Source organism: Ammodytes marinus (assembly GCF_949987685.1).
Source record: "Ammodytes marinus genome assembly, chromosome: 13".
Classification (NCBI taxonomy): Eukaryota; Metazoa; Chordata; class Actinopteri; order Uranoscopiformes; family Ammodytidae; genus Ammodytes; species Ammodytes marinus.
The window spans coordinates 19008593-19030074 of record NC_137217.1 but is presented as its reverse complement, the minus strand read 5'-3'; the positions used below and the strand labels follow the sequence as shown (position 1 = coordinate 19030074).

The following is a 21482-nucleotide window of genomic DNA, read 5'->3' as shown; positions in this document are numbered from 1 at the left end:
GTATTTTGTGTCAATTTTTATTAAATTCTCTACAATTCAATCAAAAAAAACATTGAGGTATATATCTAAAATTGCACAAAATGTATTATTCTTGTGCAACTGCATCTTAAAGTTAAAAAACAAACGCTGTTAAGCAATGTGCCTTTCTCGAGGGAGGGAAAAGCACTTCTAGGCCAAACTGTGTGTGTGTGTGTGTGTGTGTGTGTGTGTGTGTGTGTGTGTGTGTGTGTGTGTGTGTGTGTGTGTGTGTGTGTGTGTGTGTGTGTGTGTGTGTGTGTGTGTGTGTGTGTGTGTGTGTGTGTGTGTGTGTGTGTGTGTGTGTGTGTGTGTGTGTGTGTGTGTGTGTGTGTGTCCATGGCTGCAGGTGGGCTGTCTGTATGACCGGCTGTTGATAGACTGCCTCATTCCCCACAACAGGAGGAAAGGTTATCTCAGTGTGTGTGCAGGAGCAATGGAGAACGAGGGAGATGGCTTGTGTATGTGTTCCTTCCACAATGGATGAAAGGTTATCTTTTACACACACCATTTCTGTAGACTTAACCCCACCCTGTGAAATCATGGCTCTGATGTCATAGGACTTACTTTTAGAAAGCTCGGCACATTGAGTGAACAATGTGTGTAGTAATTCTATAGCGGTAAGGCCAGCTGAGAAAACATCAAAGGACGTGTGTGTGTGTGTGTGTGTGTGTGTGTGTGTGCGCGCGCGCGCGTGGTTTCAATGTTTTCCCCGGCCTCTGGTCCCCTGTCCAGCACTATTTGGTCTCAGGTGGTAAGAGTACTGCTTGGCTTGGTTCACCGCATCAGTCAGGTGCACACAGTCTATACCACTCACTGTAAAATAGGTACACGAAAAAAACTTTTTAGAAACTTTGACTTGATGAAAAAATTGTGTTTGTGTGTGTACAGGCACTCACACTGGCTCTGGGTGCGTAGAGGCATGTCCAGGAGCAGCTGAGACTGAGAGCCCTGAAGAGAACGCCCTCGTCTGGCCATCGAGTTGCCTAGAGGACAGTCAAGAAAGTCATTGGGTGATACCTTCATTTAGATTTAGAAGGTACATCACATGAACATTGTCAGCCAGATGGTGTTTTACAACAAAGTTCAGTACACTCCTGCAACTGGTTCATCTAGTCAAGTGCCACACCCATAATAGTTCAAGTTGAAGTCTTTATATTGACAATCTTGTGACAGGTGATTGTTAAAGGCTCTATAGCTCAGTGGCAGAGCACTGGTCTTGTAAACCAGGGGTCGTGAGTTCAAACCTCACTGGAGCCTAGTTAACTGATATAATTTTTTTATCTGATACACACAAAGAAAACATAACATCTTAAAGGAACCAGTCATCACCCGTTAAGAAAGTCACATGTATTGAATTAGAGTTAAATTCAAATGTATTCAATGAGAGGTAAATTCGACAAATTAAAGTCGCAAAAAGGTTGATGCGTAACATTTTATTAAGACTTATTTTATACTGCTTCAATAAGATCGAATAATTATACACTCCGTTTCCTACCTATCTCTCTATACTATCAATTAAAGCATCAACATGCCGAAAAAATCATCCTTTTTTGGTTGCTTGTTTTATGTTATAAAGAGACTAGAACATGTAAACGTTGCCACTCTGCCTTTATATGTACAGTATCTGTAAATGTTCACTGTTGGTGGAGCACTGTTTGTACAACAGCAATGAGCATTCGTATTTGTTTTTATCAACAAATCAGTCAAACAGCACGGGGCAATTTCCTCGTAAAAAAACACATTTCTCTCTCCTTGTATGTTGCAACTGATAGATGAAGAGATATTAGAGATGCATTGGAGATCAAAAGAAGTAACAGGCAAAAAAAAGAAAAGAAAGGTTTATGATGACTAACGGAGCACTGTGACTGTGTGACAGTCTGGGGTAGTGGGTCAAAGGTGTGTCGTATACTCAAAAGGAGTGCTTGGACGAGTCTCATGAATTTGTGTATGTGTGTGTGCCACCATGTCGGGGTGTTTGTGTGTGCGTGTGTGTGTTTAGCAGATTGGCCTACGCAGTCGTCTGACATTCCCCTTGACAGCTCTGAACTTTTCACAGTGCCAGGGTTGTCAGAGAGAGAGAGAGAGAGGTGAGAAGGGGAGGGGAAAACCACCACGTCAGAAGGTTGGGTTCAGTCGGAGCGAGGAGTTTGGGGTGGGTGGGGTCTATCTGTTTGTCTGTTAGCGGAAAAGAGAGAGTCCATGCTTGTATGTTTTGGCGCGGCAAGGTTTCTGCTCGTTCTCCCATCATCACCTGGTGATGTGTGATGAAGGTCAGGCCTGTCTGTGGGGCGAAACCCTAGCAGAGGTTCCTCACAGCCAACCAGACTGATACGGTTCTGGTATGTGGATTGAAGCATCACCCAGGCATTTACAAATCATCTCTGTTCCCAGATAAAGACATTGAAGAAGAGACACTGCAGACACAAAAATATAGTTTTTTCAAGCACTGGTACATGTTGTGCTTTTTGTCCATTTTGCTTTCATAACATATCTTCTTCCACACTAGTATAAATAAAAGGCCAAAAATGCACATTTAGGGGTTATTTTACTATACATTTTCTGTTTGCTTCTGTTTATTTGTCCTAACGGCCATTATCTCAACATTAGTTTTTTTCAATATTCAAAAATCTGTTCTTTAGTAAAAACTTTGGATATGTTGTAAAAATTAAATAAAGATTTGAACTCTGGCTTTATCCAACATCTAGACTCTTGGTTTTTAAAGAGATTGAAATGAACACATTGTATATCGCCAAATTTGCATATTGATTCAATCATTTGGAGAGAAAAAAATGTAATACTAAAAATAATTGTTTTAATGTAAGTAACCAACTGGCAAAGTTCCACAATAATATGTATAGGTTGACCATTTTACCAAAATCACCTGCAGTGTCTTGCCTTAACAGCCTGTTCTACACTGGTATGAACGCAGTCCTCATTTCCAGCTTCTTTCTTTTCACAAGCTCAATCTGTTTCCAATGCGGCGGCTTTCATGTAATTCAAGGTTTCAATTATGATGGAAATGCTCCCAACGCTGGAACATATGGGACAGAAAACTGCCTCGGTTGCACTGCTCTCTGTAGGCTACACTTCTACCGCCCCCTGAATACAAGCAGACCGTTGGTTAAAAGGATAGGCAATATTCTTAATAGTTTGTTATCATCAACAAACCCTTTAAAACACCAAAGGCCACAGTGCAATATTCCACGTCTCGTTCTTTACCCTCCTGTCTGTGTCACCCAGGACCACCAGATACCGCTGATAAAATTATTTTTACAAATGGGTAGCAAATATATAGCCTCGGTTTTTAGCTAATGTTAAATGGAGGCTCAAGTGACTTACACATTCAAGACTGTATTTCACACCCAGTTGGACGAATGAAAACTGTGACATGCTGTGTTTAGAAAAAGGAGAAGTCATTAGTATGTGTCCAACAGTATGCCATCGACACTGTTACACCGTCGGACATACAAACTGCAGCATAGCCGTTAAGGACTTTTTAAGGTCTACCCATCTCATTAATATATGTCATACAGCATAATATCTATGTATCACCCACCTCATATCTGTGACATTGCGTCCTTTTTTGGTGCAGTGTGATAATGGATAATATAGATTGTTTGCTATTGCACTTAATACCTATACTTTGTAGATATATATATACATGCATACTGTGTGTGTGTGTGTGTGTGTGTGTCTTTACCATATATGCTTTGTAGCACTGAGTTCTTTCTTGCCGACGGTTTGGTGGGTTGAGCTCGCATCTCTGTCTTCTTCCTGTTCTGGGCGGGGTTTGAACTGCTTGACTCCACCTCTCGGCGGTCCTTAACCTCTCGCCGTCTGCGTGCGTGAAACCTGTTGATGCACACATCCGTGCACACCATTCAATAAAAACATAACAAAAAAACCCACAACCTCAGACAATGTTCAAAGGCTCTAAAAGCTGGCAAGTCCTCACACTAATACTCGCCAAGCATAAACAAAGTTAACAGAGTTTATTCAAGGCAGTTAATAGGCAGCACATACAGAATATAATTGTGGAGCTGAATGGAAACAGAGGGCCTCCTGTGGTGGACTAGCAGCCTCTTAAGAGAAACATGGAGTGTGTAAGAGGGGGAGAAAAGCAAAAAAGGGCTGCTGGTAACTATTATAGCAGCACGGCTGAACTTTTAGCCCCTTGTTAAACCAGTATGAAAGCTCTAGATTATAGCTCGTCTGTCCCCTGCCTCCTGGTCTCACCCATCTCCCACGCTCTCCCCCCAACTGCTCCAGTGTTGATGGCATCCAGAGCGATAATGAGGGGGGATGAGGGAGAGATGAGAATGGGTTGGCATGTATGTGGGAAGAGAGGGCACATGTGGGCACCACATGGCACCGCTGATCTCCCACGGCCAGATAAATAAGCTTCGAGCTACTGAACACCTCTCCAGGTGGAAACGCACGTAAACTCACCTTCGCCAAGCTCTCTGGATGATGCGTGCGGCCTCGCTCCTGGCCCGCCACTGCTCTTTGTTGTGTTCCCTGTGCGTGCGTATGGAGATAGGTGCACACTGAGTCTTCCTTGAAGGGCTTCTGTGGTCTAAAGATGAACTGCTTTTTAATGAGGGTGCCTGAGTTGGGTCTTTGGTGGCAACCTTTTCTGAAGCCTCCCTGTGGTTTCTGTGCTTTAGCGGAGAGGTGTGGGCTTCATTTTTTTGCCCGGGGGCAGTCTGCACAGTCATTTGAGCATCCCTCTTTTTTGGCGGGACGCATTCTCTGGTAATAGCCTCAGTTTGATCCGTCTGGAAGAGGCTTGAGGAAGGAGTGCACGTGTTTGACCGAGGTCGTTCCCTGGCTTTGGGCGTGGAGGGAGGTCTGGGTCTGACACTGCAGCTGGCAGGAGACAGGAGTTCCTTCAACCTGGTGGTCGCTGGAGCGCTGTCACCGCTCACATGACAGTGGGGGCTCCAAGCAGCATCAGGAACCTCATGTGGTTCAGCTGCTTTACTTCTTCTGGAGGATCTGCTCTTGTGGGCTGACGCGATAGAGAGGGAAATAAAGATAATAGAAAATAAAAACATGTGATATAAAATAGATATCATTTCTGCTTCATTTATGACCAATCCTTGTTCTGTATTTTAAGAAAACATCAGTTAATATATTTTTTTATATTAAGTCATTTTATAAATCAATATCACAAGGTAAGGCGAATTGACATGACAGGATACAATTTCCCTGAAAGGTTTAGTTTAGCTTCTTACAGTAACACCATATCATGACTGTGTCAACCCACTGCACATCGATTTGAAATGGCAAGTAACACCTTTCAGAATTTTTTTTACACATTCCTACCTTTGTGTCTCTCTTCTTTGGTCTTAGTGCGTTCAGCTTTGGATGATTTCTTTGTTTCCACCACGGAGTCATTCATTGATAAATCCTCTATAATGTTCACTAAGGAACGCCTCTCCTGTTCCGTCCTCACCAAAGGGACCATCTGTTTTTCTGTAGTGGCTGCAGGTACCTGCTGCACAGCTTCTCTCCTCCGCTCTTCCTCCCGTTTCCTAAACACAAAGAAACACAGTGGAAACTGGATAATAGATATAAAGCTGTTTAAACATGTTATTATCATTTGTACACATAATGATTTTAGTGTGAATAAGTGAAAACCAGTTCACACATAATCATTTCCACTCTCTGGTTCAGGTCAATACAATTAGGTAAACCCTTTCTGTGACAGTTTTATTAGTCGTGGAGCAATACAAACTATCATGCATTTGGTAAGGGGAACAAAATTGTGTAATTTGTGAGGAGAAAAATCTCATATCTTAGTTAAACTATACCATCTTGAAACAGAATGAAAAGTTAATGTGCCCTCTACTCTCAAAACAAATATGCCACTCGTTTTGTGAGACGGAACAAAAGGTGAGACTGGTGAGCAAATGCCAAAAAGCGGAAAAAGTCAGAGGAGAGCGACAGGGGGAAGACGTATGTGTGTGCAGGGATGACAGAGAGAAAGATAGATATGGAGAGAGTGTGACTGCTCCCATATAGGCGAGTAGAAGAAGACAGAGACATATGATGAAGAGGGAAGCAGCAGTGAGTGATGAGCACAATACATGAAAAAACTACAAAAGATAGGGTCGGACAAAGAGAGTTTTTGTGAGTCTTTCAATGCAAGTTTGTATTTGTGTGTGTGCTTGTGTCTCACTTGGCTGCATCCTTGCGCAGCTGCTCGTGCCTCATAAGGAGCTGCTTCCTCTCCTTGAAGGCCTTGCGGACGGTGTAACCCTTGTAGACGGCCTGGATGGAGGCAGCGGCGATGTCCTGGATGGCTGCTATGGACAGAGCGCCGTGCTCCAGCATGAACTGAGTCACCTCACTGTGCCCCCCCAGCAGAGCGTAGTCCAGAGGGGTGTACCTGCACCACACCAAACACCAGTATATGGTAAATGAACTCCACTCATATAGTGCTTTTCCCTGTTTTTTTACAGACCCAAAGTGCTTTACATTCTTTTGTGCACATTCACCCATTCAAACACACATTCATACAACAATAGCAGCAGCTACCATGCAGGGTGCAAGCTGAATATAGATCGCAATTTGAGGGGTTCAGTGTCCTGCCCAGGGACACCTCGACATGTGGCAGGGAGTCTTCCTGCTTCGCCACAGCCGCCCTTACCACTGTCATTCATTCATTTCCTTCTGGACAGGCTCTGTCCTCACCTCTCCTCGGTGTGCTCCATGTGATTGGGGAAGGCGTTGTAGCCCAGCAGTAGTTTCACGGCGTCCAGGTAGCCATTGTTACATGACCAGTGGAGAGCAGTCCGCCCCTGTGCACCCATGAAAAAAAGAGCAGCCATTCAAACTAAAGTTTTGTCTGAGCCAAAAGCTAGGGTAACATAGAACAGATGTGTGGGTGAACTTGCAGACAGACGCACAAGTAGATATTTCTTTTTACCTCCTTGTCCTGTACGTTTGGATCAGCATTGTTCTCCATGAGCACAGCCATGCAGGTGATGTAGCCGCCGTAAGCAGCACACTGCAGAGGAGTCCGTCCTGCCTGGTCCTGCCCAGGAGAGGTCAAATATGTAACAGGTCAGGTGCAGGACAATTAAAAGAGTGGCTCAGGATTTATGTGGACATGAGGCAGTCTTCAGTGTAGCCAAAGCATATGATGCCACAGCTGTCTCTCATTGAAGATGTGTGTAAATTTAAAAACAGGTAGACATTTTGTTTTAATTATTGCCATAACATGTCATATTGACTACAACTCTCTTGTGCACCAAACGAAGATCGTAGATTCTAGACCTACACAGCACAGAAAAACAAAGGGGTCTCTGAAAATGAAACTTTCCTTTTTTTTTGTAAATGCGAGTTTACGAGTAAAGCACTTAACAGGGAGTTACACCTCATGAGCTACTCTGTTCAACATCGGTGTAAGTTTTGAGTGTTTTCATTCGTACCTGTACATTGGGACTAATCCCGTTCTCCATCAGCATCTGACAGACCTCAGCATTGCCCCCCAAAGCTGCCCAGTGCAGAGCAGTGTGGCCGTCCACGTCAACCAGATCCGCACTTGCAGAACCTTCATTCATTACATTTACAATTCAGTCGAGGTGCTTAACGTGTGTGCAGTTGGTGACATGCTTTTGTGTGTGTGACTCAGTGACACTCGCCTTTGATAAGCGTGAGTATGACGTCTCTGTGTCCCATCTCACAGGCGCGAAACAGCGGCGTGTGCTTCATGACATCCAGAGAGTCCACCATCGCCCCCCTCTCCAACAGCAGCTTCACTGTGCTCACATGGCCTGACAGGGAGGCCGCGTGGAGGGCTGTGTGAAAATGCACAAAATTCAAAATTAAGGAAAAACATTAGATGAGAACATGTGGTCCTGAATGTAACTGGACAAGAAATCCCCGTCAATGCTACTCCCTCCTTTGCCCGCCTGGTCTTTTTTTCATTCATCCCCTTGATTGCAGCTCCACTCAAGGCTGTGGCTAAAGCCTGGTCAATGGAGGGTTAAACAGATAGAGAAATTTAATGAGGAGCCACACACTTAAACCCCCCTTGTGTACCCTCCTCCTTACCCCCCACCTCTCCAGTCCCCAGACAGCACAGACTACGGTCAAGTGCATGGAAGTGATCTAGGCACCAGTCAGCTCCACTGCCCTTCACACTGTCTCATTAGTATGACTCAACCGTTGCATGTTCTGCATGCATAAACAATGACCGCCCGGCTGAGCAGAGGGGACTATCGCTATGGAGATTATACGCCGGGGGTTAGAGCGTGGCAGTAAGTCATGTGTGTGTGTGTGTGTATGTGTGTGTGTGTGTCAGAAGACAGTGCTGGCAGTCGTGGGAGTCTATTCAGCTAGGTCACACTAATTCTGCTGACAGTATCACTTCCCCTCTATGACTTGGTCTCCTAGTCACTCTCGCACCTTAAGGGGAAGCCCCTGTTACATCATCATCCCTAGCCTAAACCCTAAAACAAGCAGCAGACCACACCTTCTTAAATAACAACACAAACAGAACAAAGATAACAGTGTGTGTGTGTAGAGTAACATTGTCCAAGGCGTTTCTGTCTGCCCTGCCCTGAAAAAAGAGGAGCGAGAGATGGGTCACACCAGTTCATCCCGTTGTTTCTCAGGTGCTTACCAGTGCCCCCGTACTTGTCGGCCATGTTGATGTCAATTTGAGGGGTGAGGGCCAGCATGGTGCTGATGACATCATCGCTGCCCTTCCCCGCGGCCCACATGAAGGCCGTCCTCCCCTCCAAATCGGGCTCATCCTTCACTGATGGGTGGGACAGAAACACACCCACTGTCTCCTACACACACACACACACACACGCACAAACACAAACAAACAATTATTTCTTCCTCATCTAGGATAGTAGAAATCCGAAAATTCCCCATTTGTATTTTGTGGTCCTTTTAAAAGGGTGTAAATATGCATAATTCCTGAACATGAAATGTCATACTTTAAACATTGAATAGGAAAATCATCACTTATAATGACTCCAGGGCAAACCGAAAAGAAGATGAATAAAAATACAATTTAAAAATGTAACCTTATTTTTTAAATATACGTTTAGGATCCCACATACTGATATATCAAGCATAAACAATCTAGACAATATGTTTCCTTTGTGAGAAGGATAAAGAATATACAGGGATGAGAAGGCTTCATTTCACTATCAACAATATTGTGTTTTGAATTGGAGCAGTATTTGATGCTGACTGAGCAGGTTTTCATGCTCCGTGTGTGAGTGTATACGACTCACAGCATTGTTGCTCTGAGCACCATAGTGCAGAGGTGTTGCTCCTTGGCTGTCTGAGGGAATAGTGCCTGATGTGTTCCTCTCCAAAAGCAGGTGCACGATTCTGGCATGGCCTGAAAAACACAGGTTTACAGAAGTGGGATGTTAGGGTCACAGATAAGGACAAAGACACGCACTAAGAAGATGGCTCAACTTTACTATGCTACCAAGACACTTCATATCAAGTCAACAAAAGTCAACTCTTTAAACAGTTACCTAACCACTGTGTTTGTCTGTGTATGATGCTATATAAACAGCTTGTAAAAACCATCAACCCAAAGAAATAAGACTAAGAGCTGGGAGCTCTGTTAGGCTGCATTTGGTCTATGAGCTAAAATATTTTCTTATAATAGACTATAGTAGCGAAAGTGGACATTATTTCCACATGAACCTTCAGTGTTTGGCTTTCATTCATGCTGCAGTATAGGTCACATACAGGATGTGTGTTCACCCAGACACCCACCGAGCAGAGCTGCCCAGTGCAGCGGTGTCCTGAAGAGGTTATCATAAGCTGTCACATTACAGCCCTCGTAAGACGTCAGCACCTGAACTACTGCCTCGTTACCGTCTGCAACGGCAAAGTGCAAGGGAGTCCGCCCCTCATAGTCCTGCCAGTTCAACAGAGACTCCGTGGGAGCTGCCTCCTTCAGACACACAGACAGACAGACAGACACACAGACACACACGCACACACAACCAGAGAAAAAGAAAAAGATATGCAGATTGACGGTTGAGGATGATGGTAGCAAATTCACTTGCAAACCTGTGTGTGTGTGTGTGTGTGTGTGTGTGTGTGCCCAACAATTGTGTACCAGTATACAGCGAACAGTCTGTGTCGCGCTGGGCTCCTGACTGTGCGCTGCCCAGTGCAGAGGGATCTTGCCCTCACTGTCTGGGATGCCAATGTTGGAATCGTGCTTGATCAGAAGGCGAACGTGTTCTGGTCGGTTATAAAATGCTGACCAGTGAAGAGCAGTTTGCTGTACAGAGAAAAGTGTGGGAGAGAAAGAGACAGAGAGAGAGATGGAAAGGAGACAAAGATGATGAATGGAATTCAGAGCACATGGAGCTAAAAATTACTCCACTTTGACATGACCAGGAATTATGAGGGCAACGTGCTGCACAAAGCTCATATTGAAGACAGCAGTGCGATGAGATTGTAACCAAGATAGGGCCTCTATGACGGCTACTGGGCTATTCTGAGATTTGCTAAAACCAGTGTCATCTGACACGATGATGCATATTGAAATTATTACAGAACTAACTACTGATGTCAGATACACATCAGCTCCAGGAGACAGAGGAGACTGTGTGTTTGTGTGTTTCTTATTAACAGAGAGCAGGACAAAGCCACAGATTGTTAAATGGTTCACTGCTGTGTGAGTGTGCCTCTCTATGTGTGTGTGTATGACCTTGATTTTCTGTAGCCTCTGACAAACTATCTTCAGTCAGTCAGTTATCTCTTTGCAGGTTATTGGTCAGAAGCCCAGACAGGCCAGCCTAAAATATGGACAATCGGGAAGACGAACAATCTTCCAACAACTCCCTTGTGTGTATCTGCACTGTATTACCTTGTTCTTGTCTTGGGTGTCGACCTCTCCGGGTCCAATGTGTTTGAGCAGCAGGGCTAGGGCCTTAGCGGAAGGGTGTCGGGTGGCCAGGTGGAGCGGGGTCATCTCCTCCAAGTCTTTCTGGAGCCAGTTAGCACGCCTGGACAGCAGCAGCTTCAGAAAGCGCACGTTCCCCTGCAACACACAAAAACACGAAAAAAATAAACAGTGTTAAAAACAAACTCAAAAAATCACCAGTTCTGCTCCTCGACATTGGTCATGAAACAGAAGCAATGACACACACAGTCCCACTCCCACACACACAGGCTTCTCAGGCTTTTAGCTGTGTCTGGTTCAATCCACAGGTCATCCATCTTCGTTCCATTCTCTGGCTGCTCTGTTCAACGTCTGTGATGAGCTGTTAAACAGTAAACAGCGGCTCAGTGGCCTGACAGAGCAGGCTCTCCGCTTTATTGTCATCACCGTCTTAAAGTTTGGTCTCAGCCGCTCACCACCAGGCTGACGGCTGGTGTGTCCAGCAACTGCTGTCGCTGGATGCCAGGATATGTGTGTTCACTCGGGCATGACCGCGTACACGTGTGTTTTGTATATTTGCCATCCTGTGACCACAAAGCCACAGCCTGACAGATCTATCTTGTGTGTGAGCATGCATCTAGACTGCGAGTGTGTGTGTGTGTTCCCGTCCTCCCTATTCTCAGTCCAATTAGATCGTAATCCCTGGCCTCTCTTCCTGTCTCAACCATTTATTGATCAGATGTCAAAGAGACAGGGCTTCCCATCACTAGCATCTCCCCAACACGCACGCGCGCGCAAACACACACACACACACACACACCCACAACCCAATAACCTAGTACGTGGCCTCTTTCTTCAATGATATCATGATCCTGTATCACTACACTCCCATAATAGGCACTACATAAATAACTGAGTTGTCTAGATATTAGTAGTGCTTTATACCGCTGTTCCCCAGCTAAATCCCTTTAGAAAGAACACACCACCCTGTTCTCATCATCAGTGTCTCCTCTGACACTCAGTCTCAACGGAAGTGAAAATATATATATTAACTCCTCTTTTTTCATAGGTTTCAATGGCCAATATGCATGACTTTCTCCAGCCCACCCCCACCCCCCCCCAACAAACACACACACACACACACACACACACACACACACACACACACACACACACACACACACACACAACCCATAACCTAAAGCCATACCTACATCCACTAGGGGGCACTCGCTTCCCACTGGACCTTATGGACTTTAAAATTTTATCTCATTAAACAGATGGAGATCACACACCTAGTCCTCATACTTATTACAACTTTACAAATCCATCCATGTATTAATACTTGTGCCTTCATACCACAAAGGAGGGCTGAAACATATGCACGTGTGTGTGTGTTTTCGGGTGTGCATTAGTGTTTTTGCCAGTGTCCATACCTTGTGTGCTGCAAGGTGTAGAGCGGTGCGCTGGCTATGGTCGGTCTTGTTGACCGATGCTCCGGCCTTCAACAGAATTTCTGCACAATCCAGGCGGTCAGCCAGCACGCAGTACATCAAAGGGGTTCGGCCAAACTGGTCCTCGCGGTCCCGCAGCGTGGGATCTGCTACACACAAACACACAAATCAAAAACAAAATGCACAGTTGAATGGGTGTGAGCATTAACAGAGAAGATCTGGCTCCTTATGTTGTCGTGTTTCCAGCTGAACATATAAACAAAAAGCACAATTATGTGGCTTGTGATGGAATATGTTATAAACTGTTTTTTTTAAAGGCAACTCCTTGTACTTACAATGCAGTCTTTTACTGCTTTAGTTTAACAGAAATTCCACTTCCACTTTTCTGGTCAAATTTATTTGGGGCAGCTGGAAGTCATAAGCATGTACTGTAGCGATGATAACCACGTTGCCTCCTTAAGAACAGTAAGAGAATTTGCTAAAGAGATCAATCGATGTTTTTAATCTATTATTCTTTTGACCTTTTTTTTCTAAACCTGAGCAAGACTCAATTTTCTGCATATTCAAGATTAAATATCATCATCGCAAAATCATCCAATGTCAGCACTTTTGCAGAAGGACAGTGGTTCCAGGTTCCACGGTGCCGAGCACACCTTCTCTCTGTAGCAGTTCTTCAGTGCAAAACTGCTATCTGACCCTCAATAAATGGGCCAAAGCACATTTCCCCTTAAATTCACATATTACTACAAATAAATGTGAACTGAACCATGTGTGTTTAGAGTGTCTTAATGGCCAAGTGGTTAAGAAGCATGCAATATCACTGCAACATTCCCATTTCAATTTGAGAAATGTTTTAAAGTTTATAGGGGAGAGTGGCCTAAGTTGTGCAACTTTTTACTGATTTTAAAGTGAGCCCTTGACAGTAAAGTCTCCAACTCAAATATGTACATACATTTCAGGGTGTTGTGCATCCCTGGCAATAAAAACTTTGGATCTGGAATAAACTGTTGAAGAAATATAGCTTTCGGAAAAAAAGTGGTCTTGTTGCACAACTTGCCCCCGGTGTGGTGTAAGTTGTGCGGTTGGAGAGAATACCATGGGGTGAATTGTGCCATTGATATATATCTCATAAACTGTAATGCAAGACAAATCCATAAGACAATTACTTATTTAAGGTGTATTTAAAGTAAATAAAGTAAATATTTTACAAAGATTGAAGACAATTTTCTTAAACAAGGCCTAGCAGATCTAATGGTTTTACCTGCAAAGCTCACAATGACAAAGTCACCATCATCATCTTTCTGGCCATCTGAACTCTCATCAGTGGTGTCGTTAAGTGGAATTGAGATGTCACTCTCTTCTGAGCTACTGTAGACAATCACTTTCTTTTGGTGACCAGCGTATACAGCCATGCCACTGGCACAACTCTCAGAAATGTACTTTGCACTAGTTGCTCCGTGCTTGTGGAACCAACTGCCACCTGACAAATGTGATTCCCCCTACATTTCTGCCTTTAAATCAAGGCTCAAAACCCATATGTACACCCTGGTGTTTCCTCCCCATTAACTATCTTACCTCTGCACTACTATCTGTGTTTATGTGGATGTATGGGCTTTACGTCTTTTATTTTGGTTATTGTTATTTTACCTTCATTGTTTACCTACTGAATGCACTATGTACAGCACTTTGGACAGTGCAAACTGTCATAAATGTGCTTTTATAAATACATTTTACTTACTTACTTACTTATAACTCACCTAGGCCCTTTGGCACAAATCACCCCAATCCCAGAATTTTGGATAATAAGCATGATGCAGCAGTTTAGGGCTGACATCGTGCTAACTGTATAGACTCAAAATGTAGCATACCAAAGCACTAAAACATGTGTCAAATGTTTTCAAACTTGTCTATTATTGTTCAGACACAATAATCAAAAAACCTTGATCATGGAAATTTTATTTTGAAAGGCAAAACACAGTTTTTTGAGCTTAAATGTGCTTATATCTTATTCCTTGTGTCTCCCTTCTTTACAGGATGAGTCAAATGGATGGCTCTTCTTAAATATGTGGTCACATTTCCAATTTCTTCCACGGTTTTCTAGAAACAAGGGGTGGCACAACTTCCAAAATGCACAACTTAGGCCACTCTCCCCTACTGTATGTTGTGCTACTCCTATGTGATGAACCCGATGTATAGAATAATCCTGTAGCGTGTTTGGCCGATTCCTTGTGTGCTACTAACCTGTGATGAGTTTGACGAGAGCGCTCCTATCTCCATTGACGGCTGCAGCATGGACCTGCGAGTCCAAGGATACAGGTCCTGGACTAGACGTTGCTGAGGCCTGCAACATAAAACAGAATGTCACAAATCAACCTGCAACAACAAACAGTCAGCTTACTTTTCAGTTAGTTGCATGATAATAAGCATATGAAAAGAGTTAGGCATGTTTATCAAGCCAAATTGAAGATATTGTTATTTTAGTTTGATAAACTTGACAGAAATTCAGTTAAGATGAGGCTGGCTACGCTCTGGTTCTAATGACACATTCAACATTTTGAACCAATCAAAGCTGTTCTCTCCCAAAACGTTCTAAAAAAAACAAGGACACGCAGTCCTTTCAAAATGTCTAGAATAGAAAAATATTTTTTAAACACATTTTTATAATATTTTATTAATTTTCAATCCGATTTTTGTAAAAGCTAATTAAGACACCCAACGTTGATATCATATATTCATTTTCACCATTTTAGACCAGGTTTCCAGAGGCTTTAAATTGAATCTAGAGTTCAATTACCATTAATTTAGCTCCAAGCATACCCCATAACTTGAAATAGTTACACTTATCATCATCATATTATATGAAGGCATATTTAATCCAAAACAACTAATGAAATATGTTGAAATCCCTGAATAAAATTCACAATTGAAACAAATATTACTTAACTGCCAAATCCACAGACATCATTTAAAATCATTCGCCAAATAGTTACAACTCAAGCTCAGCTTCTTTGAAGTTAAATAGAATATCCACAGAGGAGCAAACATAGAATCAATATCCTAAAATATTGATCATATTTCAGGCAGATAACAAACACCTGAAGCACTGTAAGCAGTCCACCACACAATAAAACTGATACTTTCTGTTTGCCTGCAATAGGAAGTGTGTGTGTACACTTGCATGTGTGCGCTTGTGAGTGCATGTGTGTGTGTCTGCTCCTGCTGAGGGGGCTAAATCTCTTCCTGGCCCCACTTAACCAGAGCCCAGTGAAAGCTAGGTAATCTGCAGACAGGAAGCAGCTGGGGTGTGGGAGACCCTGTGTGTGAGTGTAAGAGGGGGGTCTATCTTCATGTCTTATTCATGTCTCATTAATACTGCAGCATACCTTGCTGTGTGTGTGTGTGTGTGTGTGTGTGTGTGTGTGTGTGTGTGTGTGTGTGTGTGTGTGTGTGCACACGCACATGTGAAAGTATGTGTGGGGTTTAGAGATGTGTGACAAGCCCTGCGGGGCACAACACAGAAATCAATTATTGCCCCTAAACACATAAATGCTGGAGGCACATACTCATGCCAGAATCTGAGATTTCTCAGAGACATTTTTATTAACAGTCAGGTGACTAGATCTGATATCCTCTACTTCTGAAATTTGGAGGTTTTAAACAATGACAGTGATAGGGAATATTGATAAATTAGGCTGGCTTTTTTATTTTGTTAGAGAACTTTAGACTGGTAAGAAAAACTAAATAATCTGAAGGGAGTAGGGAACACTCCTGTGTCCTCCATCCTTCCTTCTCCCCACCATCACCTCATAAAGTATGCTCCTGGAGACACTGCGTGCCGCATGGCAATTACCCATCATGCTTGCTGCTTTCTCACGCTCTGCCAAATAGTGGTGTAGATGTAACACAGGTAATTAGTTAAATAACACATTTATTGCATTTAAAGTAGGTCTAGTACGCGTATAGGAAGAGATGAGGGAGGGAGGGAGAGATGGTGGGTGCGGAACTTAAAGGTGTGTGTGTGTGTGTGTGTGTGTGTGTGTGTGTGTGTGTGTGTGTGTGTGTGTGTGTGTGTGTGTGTGTTTGGAACATGTGCCATGTCATGGGAAGTGATTTTCCGTGAGGGAGAGTTTTTACAGGGGCTTTACTAAAATCAACCACATAAATCTCTAAACATCTTTAATTTACAATGATTACTCAGTCAGTAATGCACGCGCTGGATGCACATACAGTATGCACGCACATCCTGCAAATACTTATACCTTACATATGCAGAAGTAGCCAGAGAAAAGTAATCAAGTTTCAGATGTTAACATCCACTTACACAGTGAGTAAATGAGATATTATGTCCAAACTTTTCCTCTACTTTTGCTGACTTATTCTGATCTTTTTCTGAATTTTTCCAGTCAATATGAAAGCCCCATGCTGCCGGCAATTTATTTATTAATATTTTTTGATGCCGAAAAATTATAATTTGGCCACAACACAAACACAATTCGATATTTGGATCTATGTGAGGGACATTGTATCGCCAAGAGCAGTCGATTAGAGTTTCATGAGGGCCTGAGTGTTTTGAAAACACCTAAAGTGCATCCGAATTTGGGTAAAAAAGCATTTACGATGCAGTGTCTAAAACCAAACAAAGGAGGTTGTAAAAACAACACCAGGTCCTGTTGAGAGGTGCGGAGTGGCCACAATTAACCATTCATACACGTTCCTCAGGGAGTGCTCTACTTGTTAATATGAAGACAATAACTCAGAGTAAACTATTGATCACAGGCTGAGGTCCAGACCAATTGATTGTGCATCTGTATAAGCATTGATTCATGTTGATGCTGACATTATTTAGTCTTTATTCATATTTTGGGCCTCATATAACCACAGTGAGTTTAACAAAGAATCCAGACACTCATGAAACCTTTCAGGAACCCGACAGGAGTGCGGCGCCTCCTCTCTCTCTCACACGCACACACAATTCTACTGTAACTAACACTTCAATTGATGCTATTGAGACAGACAGCAAAAGAAACCGGGGAATAAAAGTGTGTGTATGTTTGTGAATAGTGTGTTTGCCGCATGTTACTGTAGCTGTCAGTCACTGTGAAGGCGTCTGCTTTTGATAGACGACATAGTTAGGGCATGCTGGGTAAGCAGTGGGGAACAGAGCCTGAGCCTGTGGCCTTTATTTCAATTCTAGACAAGCACGCGCACACACTTTTTATATAAGTGTGTCTTTATACTGTTCATAAACTAATAACAGTGTGTGTTTAGGCTCTTCTGGAAACATTGGTCTTTCACAGGTGCCTATACCACATACATGTTTCTGTGTGAGTCTCAATGAGTGTGTACGTATGTCTCAGATATGAGATACAGGCTGCAGGGATCAGTCCATGGGTTTTGACTGACAGGTAAAGAGGTGGTAGGAAGGATGATATCAGCCCACAGGGATGCCCAATCTGAAAATCCCAATTTCCGTGGGACATCCTGGTTCCCCAAGGACCAATGAGCTAGCTCCCTCAGCTGGGGGCCGAGCCCTGGGGCGCAGCGGGGCCAATCAGCAGGGGGGAGAAGACTGAGTGACACATAGATCGGCTAATTTACATCATTACCACAATGCATCCTGACAAATGAGCCCCCAGGGTGTGAGCCAATCACCTGGGAGAGTAATGCAATTAGGCGGGACCAAAGCTGTCAATCTCACAGCCACGGGGGTCAGGTAGCGACGCCCGTGGCCAAAACACCCCTCTCTGCTGCCTGTCGTTCACACGCGCCATCTATACATGCACACACACACACATTGTACATACACATATAGAGAACCACTGGTGGAGATATGAAGTGTGGCACATATGAGTGTATGTGTGTATGTAATGGGACGCAACAGAGTTCTCTATCTTTCTCTTGAGGGTGGAGGGTAAGGGGGAGGTGGTGTGTGTATGTGTGTGTGACTGCAAGTGGGACACAGAGATTGACTTGTTTCCTCCAAGGACTTACACCTGAGCGTAGGTGCGTGCCATGCACATTCGCATACATCTGGGTGTGTGTGTTTGCTTGTGCTTAAATCTGCCCATGTGTTTTGGCCCACTGGGGCACAAAGGTGTTTATGCTCCGAGTCTGAGCTCCGTTTGAGGACTACAGCAACAAAAAGGCGGAGGGAGGACTAAACCATAAGGGAGCTTAAACTGGTGCAGAATAGCACTGCATTTGACTGGCATGTAAGCAAACGCTTCTGGTAAGGAGGCTTATCTTAGTCTCATTAGGTGTAATGATATCATACTCCACTTAGTCAATAGGGTTCTGCCCAGCACGTCATTGGTCGATGAAGCTGTGACTGGCAGACTGTCAGGCGGTGCTGGAGATAAATCAGAGGCACTAATAACACCAAGGCTCACTGTCGTTCACCCCTTCATGGCCTTCATGGAGTGCAATATTTTGTAAAGAAACACCCAGAATAACAAGCATACAATTTATGCAACAGTGAGCTGATACAATCCCTGTCGCTTTGTGTATGTGTTAGTGGTTCAGGCACTGCTTGAGACACATTGGAAGAGTTAGGGGAGCTGTGTGTTTTGTGTCATCCCATTATATCGCTAATGAGCCGCCCTCAGGAGGGAGGGGAGGGGAGAGACGGCAAGGGCAGACAGAAAAAGACTGACGAAGAAAAAGTGCTAGAAGAGAAGAGGAGGGAAGAGAGAGAGAGACCAGCTTGGGGACTTTTTCCTCTTCTCCCCTCTGTTTCCCTTTTCCCGACACCTCTGAGTCTAATTGGACTAAAACTGTGATCTAATTAAATGTCCAATTAAAGTGCAGAGAGCAATGGGCCCACTGGCGAATCAGAGTACAGGGACATAATCAGCTGTAAAAACAAACACAAAAATCGATAGGAGCGATGCGAAATGGAAAAAGATGTAACAAACCGAAAAAGGGAGAAGAGGGCAAAACAGGGAGAGGATGGGCAGATGAAATCAGACTAGTATGGGTGTGTGCTGCATGTAGTGTGATACCACACCGTGCATGACACCAAAATAACTACTCATACATAGCTTTATTTGCCCTATAGCTGAGTAAAGGACAAAACAACTTTGTCTCAATTATTAGACAAGCGAGTAAAGATTAGTTTGTTTGTCTTTGTTCCATATCGCTGTTAATAGAACATCATTGTATGTTCTTTTAGTGTTGGACGGTGAAGTCAATTTGAAGACATCCCATTTGGTTTGGGGTCTTGTAAAATGCATCTATAGATGTGCTATAGACTAAATAATTACTTGAGAAATTGTGTTACTACACAAATATATTCACATAGGGTTTCTGACAAAATTATGAACTTCCCATTCAGAGATAAGACCCTAGAACTGTATAAATAAGTCACAAAAACTAGATATACAAACAGACTCCCAGCACAATGTTTACCAGTTTACTTTTACTAAACAGCTATGTACGATACCTGTGATGCACATGCAATACAAAATGTTCAGTAACCTATATTTCTATCTAGTCTTCCCGATGCATTTAACGTTAAAAAATGTATATCCTCTTTAAGGCACATACCATTAGGAGAGATCCCATCCACATATTCTAACCATCATAATTGTAGATGACTTCTTTATTAATTGACTCTAGTAGCTCTTCACACCAGTTATCATTCAAATATCAGTAAACCTAATGTATTAACTAATCAACATTGCGTTGTTGTGTTTATTTTTAATTATTTTTTTAATTTTAATTTTACTAATGCGGGATTTTGTTAACATGCAGGAACCACTGATTATCATACATCAGCTGCTATTATTGCCAATCATTAACAACTAAAGAAGGACTTTTTGCTCAACTTTCTCTCCACCACTGATATTCAGGGGGAGAGAGAGAGAGAGAGCGAAAGAAAGAAAGACAGAAAGAGATCCATCTGTGAGGCACCCACACACTGTGGACCCCCTATGGACAGCTTTAGCTCATGAAATATTAATGGTAGGATTCAATTCAACATTCCACCTTAATCTCCTTAACAATTAGGTCTGTTAAGCTATAGTCTCTGTGGTTTTGACTCACGTGAGAGAATTACAAATTGGTAGTGTATTGGGAGAAACCAAAGTAACTAAAAGAAGCAACTAATAACTACAGAAAATGTAAGTCTTGTGGGATTTGTAAGCCTAAATTAGATGTAGAGAGCTGCTCTCTGTGTGTTGGATTCTTACCATAGCTGTGTTGAGGGGGCACACTTCAGCAGATGATTCTCAGTTCAGTGCATCCTTTTGTTGGTGTGTAGATGCACGTCCAGGTCCCCTACCTATCCTGATCCTGGCTCCTGCTGGGGCAGAGAAAGAGGATCACTCACATACTGAGACCGGCCCACCTGTCCACACAAATAACTGCCAGCACAATACTGCTCCATTACTGATAACAGGCAGAGGGAGGATGCCTCAGACTAGTGACATATTATTTGTGGTAATCATTCTTCTCAGCTAATCTGATGAGGGATGATCTTTGGTTTTGAGTTGTGGACCCTGTGTTAGATGAAGCAGCAGTTAGAAACGCAACTGGTCTTGATTTGTGGAGAATATTTGCAATGACTTTGCTGAGCTGTTTATCAGTATTTCAAGTTTGTCCAACTCAACACTTTTTGTGCTTCAGTATCATTTTGCTTCACAACACAAAACACATAGCTACATTTTTAAAAATAGGTCGAGCAAAAAGTATTGCAAAAAAGCAAACCCTAATGATGCAACTCCCCCCTGTTTAAGAGAAATCAGTTATTCATGCGCTAAAGAAGTGCAGAGAACAACTGTGTGACAGCAGTTAAACCAAGCATAACCTTAATGCAACTGCGTTTTAATAACGTGTTTTTGCCACTCCTCCTTCGTAAGCGTTATATTTACCGCTCGTTTTCCTTTTCTTCCAGGAGAAAATCTCAGTAAAGTTTTCTTCGGAGTAGTCCCGTTGTATCACCTCCGTCTGGCTGGCAAAACACTACAACTCCCGTTACTGTTGTGAAGCAATAGCTTTCCATGTTTGGAGTTTTCCCCGCTACAGTGGTCAGCTATATTGCGCTTCGGAAAACTACATTACCCATAAAGCACAAGCGAATACCAGGAAGCACCACCGACGTTTCCGTGGTCACCGTGAGACTGGTT

At 43.2% G+C, this 21482-nt stretch overlaps 1 protein-coding gene across 3 annotated transcripts; it reads right to left on the bottom strand.

Annotated features, from left to right (window-relative positions):
- Nucleotide 1: 1 nt before the first annotated feature.
- Nucleotides 2-21317, bottom strand: invs (inversin). Of its 3 annotated transcripts, none has more exons than XM_080040150.1 (19): nt 21228-21317; nt 20547-20659; nt 14599-14698; nt 12340-12506; nt 10889-11062; nt 10130-10297; nt 9781-9961; nt 9282-9391; nt 8654-8825; nt 7671-7826; nt 7458-7579; nt 6953-7060; nt 6718-6824; nt 6203-6412; nt 5347-5555; nt 4468-5029; nt 3719-3870; nt 915-1001; nt 2-831 (listed from the first exon to the last, which is right to left on the bottom strand). In XM_080040150.1, the coding sequence occupies exons 2-19, from the start codon at nt 20547-20549 to the stop codon at nt 716-718; spliced, it is 2904 nt and encodes a 967-aa protein (XP_079896276.1). In that variant the 5' UTR covers nt 20550-20659; nt 21228-21317; the 3' UTR covers nt 2-715. The 3 variants fall into 3 exon arrangements, with proteins under 3 accessions (XP_079896276.1, XP_079896275.1, XP_079896277.1); XM_080040149.1 differs by having other exon boundaries at nt 20547-20656; nt 21228-21308; XM_080040151.1 differs by having other exon boundaries at nt 779-1001; nt 20547-20656; nt 21228-21308.
- Between the last annotated feature and the right edge of the window lie 165 nt (nt 21318-21482).

What these genes read in the sequence shown, in the direction of transcription:
- invs (XM_080040150.1), bottom strand. An exon ending in TCTCGTCAAACTCATCACAG is followed by an intron (nt 12,507 to 14,598) that starts GTTAGTAGCACA and finishes GTTTGTGTGTAG; the next exon opens with CAGATCCCACGCTGCGGGAC. An exon ending in GCACTGGGCAGCTCTGCTCG is followed by an intron (nt 9,392 to 9,780) that starts GTGGGTGTCTGG and finishes TGTGTTTTTCAG; the next exon opens with GCCATGCCAGAATCGTGCAC.